Below are 9,549 nucleotides of genomic sequence, written 5' to 3' on the forward strand. Positions count from 1 at the left end.
CATGAACGGACGAGAAGACGATTTTTTGCCAGTGATTTTTCGTTCTGAGCTCGGATTGCATTGGGCAGCCAACTTAACGAAGGGACGTATACTGTNTTCTCTCGCTGTCAAGCTTAACAGACTTAATCAAGTGTACCAATAGTTTCATTAATTTATTCGGACTTATCGCGATCCGTGATCCTACTCATGTTTGTTTGCCCATCAAGTTGCCGATGACGGTGAATATGTGCATGTGTATCTACTAGCATGTATATGGATGTGTGTATTCTGCAGAAAGGATGGACTCCCATGGGATAGCTCATGAATGATTGTACAAACTGTACATCCATGGCAAGCAGTCTTTCTTGCCAAACGGCATACTCGAGCTTACTCGTGGAACGGAATCAGCGAGCGATGGATGAGCAAATAAATACGGACAATGTGATATTGACATGACTTGACGTAAACAACGATGAGGATTATCGGGTGGTGGTGCTCCTTCACATTGGCCATATTATGAGATCGAAAACGATTTCCAATGTTCCAGAGTCAATACGGTCTTGGCATATGTTTCTCGGCATATAAGCTATTTTTCCGACGAAACCGGCGTTGATCGGAAAAATTGCGAAATCCTTCATAAGATACCATTGGCTCTTGGAATGCTGATCGGTTGATGGCATTGCAATATGGAAAGTGTTGCCCTGCATTCGCCACTTCCCTGCATCTTCATTTCGGAGTCAGAAAAGGTCTATGCTGTACCGTACATCCGCTGGGGCCGTACAGCAGGCATTCGCCACTTCCCTGCATCTTCATTTCGGAGTCAGAAAAGGTCTAGATTAAATTTCCCAATTCTAGCTTCGTCGTTTCGGCCTATCGTCATAGGCAGGCTCTCAACGAGTTCATCACGTTTTCAAGGAGTAAATAACTCCAAGCACTGTTTGCTTGTTTGTTAGTGAGTATGTACATTGGACAGTCGTACTCGTAGTGGGAGATCTCGGATCTCGACTGTTCGCAGTACATATAACAGCAGTAGCAGAAGTAGTTGTAGAAGTACTAGTAGTAGAAGTAGTCGAGTATTAGTAGTACCAGTAAAGTAAAGTGGATGCTCCACACTGGTAAAAGAAGATTAAAAGCGAAGAAAACGAATAAGGAGGAGAAAAGGAGGGTGATTTAGCCACTCACTTTAGTAGGGTTCAAAGCAAATGTGTTTTGAGGAGGGGAGAGCAGATTTAGCCAATGAATCCTTTCAATGTTTAAGAGTTGGATCATTTGATGGCTATCATTTTTGATGGCTATCATTTTTTTTAGTATTATGTACATCATAGATGCAGAGGAAAAATCAGGATGCTAAAACGTTCCTCATTAGCTCGGCTGAACCTGATTAAAAGCATGCCCATGATCCACCGTTCCAGGTGGGTTTTCGTTTATCTGGTTCGTTCTGTGAATGCCAATCTGTACTGTATAAGCAAGTGATCGGTAGGCAACAGAGGAAACTGCCCGAATCACCAGAAACCAAGTGGTTGACGTGGCATTGAAACTATTTCTCCTTGACTAGACCAAGCCATGCCAAGGTGAAGCTCCCAGACCATTATCATCTTTTATCCTCAGAGCAGCTTAGCTGCCACAAGGCCATTGCCATTGGACTGGCCGTGGATGTTGTTGGGAAATCAATGCTGCTCTCCCTCTTAGTTCTCCTCTTTCTCCTCCGCTTTCTCCCCCTTTTCATCATCCTAGTACAGGGAGAAAACTTGCTTCAAGCACCATTGAAGGGACTTCTAACGTGGTTGGTTGGTTGGGATGGCTGGTTGGTTGTCTGGTGAGTTGGTGGTAGTGGTTGGTTGGTTGTTGTGTTGTTCGTACAATCGATGCATCCGACCATTTTGAGGATCCCTTGCGACTCCTTCTTCTTCTTCTCAACAACCGCCCACGCAGGTAGCAAGCTGCAACAGATTTCCAAGAACCATGGTGGATAGAGGGATAACACCGAAAACAACATGGGTTTAATCAGAAACGTTCTCTTTTCATAGCTCTATATAACTGGTCTAGTAAAATGAATCGGGCTTCGATTATCAAAATATTACAATGACCGTTCTCATCTATACTTGTATGGCCATTAATCTCTGAACATTGAAGAGGAAACCCTGTCTTTGAAAAAACCCGGCAGTTCGGCCATTAATGGTAAAATGTTTATGTTTATCATGGAATGTTCTCAAGCAATAAATTTGAAACCATTCTGAACAGATTTTGGCTCAATTTGGCTGCTCTTCGCTTTTATCGTCCTATTAGATAAAAGAGCTATAGCGTTGAGGAATTCAAAATTGTGTGGGTTGTGATGAGATTTAGACTTTGAAAGCATTGAGCTATATTTCTTTTGCAATCGTTCTGCAACCACTCCAATGAACCCATTTCGTTGTTATTACGCTCTCCCACGAGATGCATTGCACTAAGACGAGCAAAATATGATCTTGTTTTTTCCATTCCGTCTCATCTTGGAATCGTCCAATGCCTTTTGCTACTCATCGTTTACTTTGCTCTCACCATCATCACCACTACTTACAATAACAACTACTATCATTACTTTTGCAACAAATGTTACAACCACTACTAAGTACTATAACTCCTCCACACAATGGGCGGTCGGGTTCTTGAAAAAACCTTTCGGTTTAAACAGAGTTGATTTTGTGGTTCCTTAGACCACGCAAAATATGCTTCTCAGAGGACACGTGTCAAACGAGGAAGCCATTTTACAAACTCCTGTGTTACAAACAACTGATCTGTTGTATGGCCTCCATCCAGCAGCAAATAGTAACTTCGTGCCAGTTCCTCGTTCTCAGTGAAAGTCAAGACCAAATTTTGGAGAGATAGGAATCAGCAAAGACTACGATCAAATAACATTCTGATAGCAGCTTCGGGTTGGTTCAGCGTCGTAGAAGCAAACTCTCGGCTCTTCTTCCCTCTCCTCTGCATGCGAGCCTTGTGAATTGAGGCAATTAAACGCGAGATCTGACATTATTTCGCATAATTATCTAAAATTTTTTGGTAGTCAAAATGTTTTTCCCCTCCCGGATGATCTTGTCTCTGTGATCTGCATATCGCGCATTGGTAAGAGAGTCAGTCGAAAGTCTTATTGAAGCACTGAAGAAGTCATAAACTTTTTTTCGCTCTCAAGCTGAGCAGTAATAGTGCTACGCACATTCGTCAGATTGTAAATTGAGTCCTAAGGATCATCATCACCATTCCAGTCGTTTTTATGGTGAATTGTGTGCCGACACAAGAAAGGCCTGTGAACATCACTTTGATGAGAATGGTAATGATGAGAATGTCAATTGTCGTTGTAATTTGTCATGTTGGGTGTGAAGTCCGACCGACCTGATGGAGTCATGCAATTCATTTGAGATCAACGCTGGATTTCATCCCGATCTCATGCTTGCTTCAACGGGAGGAAACTTGCTCGTTTCTCCGCAATCAAGAATGATTCAGAGAGGCGTCGTCGTCGTCGTCGTCGTCGTCGTCGTGAAGGACGAGCGCACCGATGGAAAACAGGAAACTCTAAAAAGTGAACAAATCGGACAGGTTGACGTACAGTAGTTAGGAGATAATGATGGCAAAAACTCCACTCTAATTTGAATCTTACTCAAATCCGCGACAACCAGCCAGGGATGTATCCATTCATGATCACGCTGTGCTCATTAGCATTCACCCTCGCTCGGAAAGGTCCCGTTTCTGATGAGTTGTGTTCTCATCAAACGGAGAAACTCCAAAGGAAGCTGGAAATTTGCTCGAGTTTCACCCGGTTGGTTGTTGGCGGAAGTGCGAAGAGGCAGTGCAACTTCCATACTGCCATTCCAACCAGTCCTCCTAAGTCGACCAACCATCAGAGTTTGACAAGCAATTAGCAATGATTCGATCTTTCGTTCATTTGAGTAGGATAAGGTAGAAGAAAAGGAAAAAAAGAAATAATCAAGTACCCCCCTTTCAGATGATCAGGCTCTTAGAGTGAATGAATACATCCCTAAAATCTTGAACACAAACATCATGGCACCCAGATGAAACATTAAGATGGCTCCGCTCCCGTTTTAATTGACATTGGTTCCGACAAACTCTTCAAAGGAACGCTTCTAAGCGAGGAAATCGGCCATTGGACTGGAAAAGGTTAACGGCATGGCTTCCCGTTATAGCTAGACTTTGGTCTCTGAGGGTAAACAGGGAATGATTAACAAGGACAACTTCCTCGGAAAAGTTTGGATGTTTCCTGCTGCTAAAAGTGCCAGACAGGACATTCTAAGATCGGCTTGCTTCTTTTCGTGTCCCGGGCTATCCAATAATGGTTCCCACTGACAATAGATCTAACAAAAAGTGTATTCTTACCGCACATTCTTGGACGACTTTTTTCACCTTATATCCATTTAGAGTTCTGATTCCAACTACAGTAACATAAAAAGAGTTTCCAAGGGTTTAAACTCTCTCAAGGATAAAAGTGACCAGTTTAGAGGCCATTATATGAAAAGGTGAAATACTTCGATTTAAATAAGTAACTGCTTTTGGCCTTATTATACCAAGTGTTATATTGAAGTGAGCCGAATTGAAAACTGAAGGGGAATATTGCCAATCTCCTAAAAAGGACGGTGGGCAAATTGCGGCCAAATTTGGAAAGCGTGTGAGATAGCAGAACCACTCCTCGACTTGCAGGGAAATCCTCCTCCCACTCCTAGATATGCGCCACAATTAGTGCGTGGATGTCTATGTTTGATGCTCAGGTTTCCATGGAACAGATACCAAGTCGATCGAGTCTCAATTTCCATGATTGGGCCAAAGTGCAGCGAGGACTCCTCGATTGAGGAGTTCCAAGGAATCGCTCTTTTTTGCCGTTTGACGTCACCACTCTACGCACATTCGTATTGCTCGTACCGTAGCCAAGATTGCGAGCTAGCGAGAGAAGGCCGATATGTAACCTTTGACAACAAGTGTTGTCTTGATGTACAAACGACTTCATGAATTTGGTTCTCTTTCATATCTTGCAGACGAAGCCTGTGGAGTGTGGACCCAAGCACGGAGAACGAAAGAACGAAAGGATAGTGGTCCACTCGGCGTCTCCCTTTTGAGGATCAGACTTCGACGGCCAAGTAGACAACCAACTAACTAACCAACCAACCAACCCACCCAGGTGGGAGAGAAAAGAGAACCGTGTTCCAAAAGCAGTCGACGAACACGCTGAAACGTATTTCTCCACCGCCCTCATCTCTCTCTCTCTCTCTCTCTCTCTTACACACACCATAACGCACTCTCTGTCTCTCTCTCCATCTTCCTTTGCCGTACATTAATGTTCATAGAGAGGAGAAATCAGCCAGCAATTTTGGAACTTCATCCGTGGGAAACAGTCTCTGACGAGTAGCTGAATACTTTCTTGGAGGATGGGACGAAAAAAGATACAAATCACGCGGATTTCCGACGAGCGGAATCGTCAAGTGACCTTCACCAAGAGGAAATTCGGACTCATGAAGAAGGCTTATGAGTTGAGCGTTCTCTGCGATTGTGAGATTTCCGTGATTATTTTTAACTCCCATAACAAGCTGTTCCAATATGCCTCCACGGATATGGACAAGATTCTTCTGAAGTACACCGGTAAGTTCTTTAGTGCTATTTTGCACTGAACCGGATTCCAAGAGGATGAATTCGATAGCGGAGAATGTGAATGAGATGGACCAGTGAAGGTCGTTCGTGACTTTAAAATGGTTGTTACGTCTCAATGCCACGGAATCGTAATCTTTAGAGTGGCCTTCACGATATTTTCTTGGTTCGCGTGATCACAACAAAAGTATGTTATATGAGGAGGAAAATACAACCTATGACTAGATAGATAGATAGATAGATATCATACTGTGAATCTAAATATGGAATACTGTTTGCCATAGTCAAGCTGAATCTTCGTACCTTCTTTTGTCTGGAATCGAGACATCGACGTAAACGGTGCCTATACATGAAAGTTATTTTTGATCCACTGAATGAGCAGCTGATAAAGGCCTGATCTTTTACTGTCCAAATTACGTAGAATAAGCAGTTCTGCATCTTGGTTCATTAACGAACGGTCAATGGGATGGAGTTTCCGAACCAAATACGTTCAGCATCCGAATCAAAAAGCTGTATGTATTAGAAACCAATCGCGATAAGGTTCTCGAGATCATGATTAAGCTTCAGGCCTTCATTCCAAATCAACGTGCCTTCTCCATGGTATCGATGGTCAGATTATTCATTCCAACCCACGTTACTTGAAGAATTGCTGGCCATTCCTATTCAGCTTTGATTGTTCGGTTACTTGTTCTGGTATTCAGTCTTCGTACGGCAATTGGGAACGCTAACGAAGTGTAGCTTGAAATCTATTCGACCTAACTACGTAGCAATGCTAGCAATGTTTCCCAACAAAGCCTAGTAGTGAGAACATGCTTGTCATCGTTACGCTCAAAGTTTGATCCGATTAGTTCGGAGAAATCTCTCGTGGCCTCGAGGATCCAATTGGACCCCAAAGATGCGTTATAATGTGATTAAATTTTGAATTTGGAGAATTTGGACTCTTTTAGAGTACGACCAACCTCACGAGTCGCAAACCAACAAAGACATAGTGGAGACCATCACCCGCAAAGGACTGGGCGGATTTGGACCGGATTCTCCGGAAGGCGATGCTGATTATCCCTTGGCGGACTCACCCAGAGGCTCACATGAGGTCCAAGACAACAATGAGTTCCAATCGATCCTTCAACACAGAAATCAAATCAACGCCTCGTCAGGTAACCAGATTGTTTGACTTAATTAACTGAATCAATTACGGACGCACGCATATGCTTAACTGGTTGGAAAAGGATCCAATGGCTTGGAATCAAATTATCGGGTCTACAATTCAATTCAACGTGGTTGGGTCTCGTTATTGGTGTTGGTCCAAATTGCGATGATCTGGAATGAGAATACTTCCTTCCACCAGGATGGCTATATGATTTTCGAATAGATTCAGCCTTACGTCTGTTCAGTCATCTTCTTGGGTCGGAGGAGGCCAACTTATCCTTAGTGATTCAACACACATCCTAATGCCAAGTGACCCATTCGTGGTACTTTCTGTTGTAAAAGTTGGATTTTGCATGAATGAATAAGAAAAAAACAGCTTTACCTTACAGTAGACTCGATCGAAATCGATTTGGCGGAGGTTCCTCTCCATTCTAAATGTGTGCATTTTAAATACTCACGGTTCCTGGGTATTTCAGCTCTGGTGTTATAATTTCAGGTCGATCTCTACATGGCTCCTATAACATCCCTGGGCTATCTTCTCCCTTTGACAACGGAGGTCCCCCTCCTTCCTTGCTCAGTGCATCAAACAACCCCACTTCAAATAACCAAGGACCGCCCAATTCTTCAGTAGTACGGATGCTAGACATGACCCAAACGAACAACGGCAACAACGGATACGGACAGACTCCCCAACAGCAACAACATCAGCAACAACAGCAGCATCAACATCAACAACAACAACAGGCTCAGAATACTCCCCACAACCTAAACAACTCTTCACCTCCAACCAGCTCTCCCAATACGATGCCGCCCTCTCTGCAGATTCCTACAGGTATGAACAGACATGAAGGAGATCCTAGTGGAAGTCCGAAACTGAATCTAAGCCCCCTGAGCTTGGCTCGAGGTCAGCCAAACTCTGCTCCCACTTCGACTGCCTCGGCCCAACACACTCAACAACAATCTCTCAAAGATCTAACTTCAGCTCAAAGTGGAGGGTTTGGTCTTCAACCCGGCGGAGGCATGTTTGGCCATCATCCGAGCATGTTGGGCGGATCCTCCTTGTCCGACTACAACGCCAGTGGTTTATCGCAGAGCGTCACCGAGCTTCGAACCTTGAGCAATCATCCGGCCATCACTCAGTGGCTCCAACAAGCTCAGCATGCTTCTCAGAACCCCCATTCTCCTGTCAAAGACGAGCCCATGTCCCCTCGGCAAGGGAGCAATCACAGTGGATCGGGAGGTTCGGATTATGCCGCACTTTAAAGGATTGAGAGACACACTACCTAGAGGTATAAGGCATATCATCAAAAATAGATGAAGTGATGACACCATCCATGAAGCTGTTGCATATATCATCATAGGGTTTACTTGTCCTGTCTGTTCTGTACAAACGGTGGTTACCCAACCACATACGACAAATCCAAAGAGCAAAATGGCCAAGGCAATGTACATACAGAATGCGTGTTAAAAAGGAATTGGCCGTTGGAATAGGCTTGAAACAAACTACGGGTAGACGAAGAAGAACATCATCATCATCATCAAGAACAACAACAACACTAACATTAATAGCAGCAGCCACAATGATGACATTTGATAGACCAATCAACGACCAATGGAGCAAGAATTGAGTAAATTTATTTCGTGGAACCGTCCCAAACAAAGATGTGTTATTGTCAGTGTGTCTATTGTCATCCGACGTTTACAATAGGATTCGTATATATATACTATACTTTCAATAAAATCAAAGAGCACAATAATGTACGTACCCTATAGCCCATTTTGAGGCCATGTCCGACCACCTTAGCACGGATCAAATTAGCGGGAATTGAATTAGATCCCCCTTAGCCCTTGTTTCCTCCCCGTATTCAGATTAATGTAAACCAAGAACCATTTGACGCGCCAATCAAATGAGCAAACCTTCAATTGATGGAATATCACACAAGTGCAAAAGAGGACGTTCTGTTCATTTTAGTCGAACATCTTATTTCAGATGACGGGTAAACGCAATGAAATTAAGACGCGTTGTAAAATCGTCTTAGAACCAAAAGTTAACAGATGTCATCAATGTATTTCTTTTTTACACAAAGGTACACTTTCACGCAAAGCAGGGATGTCACTGAGCTGGATAAATTCAATTGCATCATAATTTCTAATAAATTTACTACCAAATACATCTGAACTCAAATTCCATCCCTTTTTCATGTCGTTTTTTTCTGTTGCATAGACAAACGAACCACTTCATTTTTTACTCATTATCATAACGGTTGGAAAACGGTAGGTAAGATCACTTAAATCTTAAGATATTCTTTTTCAATTCCATAACTTTGAAATTATCAAAATTGAAGATAATGATAGTCATTAATGCACCGCTATTTATATTTGTTTTACGAACATTTTACCAATATTAGGAATATAACCCCCAGTGCTCGTAGAGTAATGACGAACCATGAAGAACCTTCTTTGTATCAATTCAAAGAAAATTAGGATGTCTGATTGACTCAATCTAAATCCTTAGGCCTAATGAAGCACTTCAATTTCATTTTCAACCCAAATTTGTGAAAACATATGTTGCACATGTTCAATTTTTATCTTCAAAGAAATGAGTGGGTGCGTAGATGCCCAATGAACACATTCTAACTCGACATCTTTGATATTTTGGTATTTATTGTACATTTTGTCCCATTCTTTTGAGGAGCTGAATTAGATGAGATCTTCAAAGCTTTTGATTGAATGTAGCTCGCTTTCCTTCCTTTAAAAATCCCAATTAAAGAAACCAAAACTTTCAGTGGTGACAGT

At 42.6% G+C, this 9,549-nt stretch overlaps 1 protein-coding gene across 1 annotated transcript in view; it reads left to right on the top strand.

The window, feature by feature from the left end:
* LOC131883865 (myocyte-specific enhancer factor 2C-like) overlaps positions 1 to 9,183 on the top strand; it is a 9,775-nt gene extending 592 nt beyond the window's left edge. The window contains exons 2-4 of the mRNA XM_059231464.1: positions 5,001 to 5,601; positions 6,555 to 6,761; positions 7,250 to 9,183. Coding sequence (XP_059087447.1) covers positions 5,391 to 5,601; positions 6,555 to 6,761; positions 7,250 to 8,016 — 1,185 coding nt within the window. The 5' untranslated portion in view covers positions 5,001 to 5,390 and the 3' untranslated portion in view covers positions 8,017 to 9,183. The remainder of the gene's footprint in view (positions 1 to 5,000; positions 5,602 to 6,554; positions 6,762 to 7,249) is intronic.
* Positions 9,184 to 9,549: the final 366 nt, after the last annotated feature.

Source organism: Tigriopus californicus, chromosome 7 (assembly GCF_007210705.1).
Source record: "Tigriopus californicus strain San Diego chromosome 7, Tcal_SD_v2.1, whole genome shotgun sequence".
NCBI classification, from domain to species: Eukaryota; Metazoa; Arthropoda; class Copepoda; order Harpacticoida; family Harpacticidae; genus Tigriopus; species Tigriopus californicus.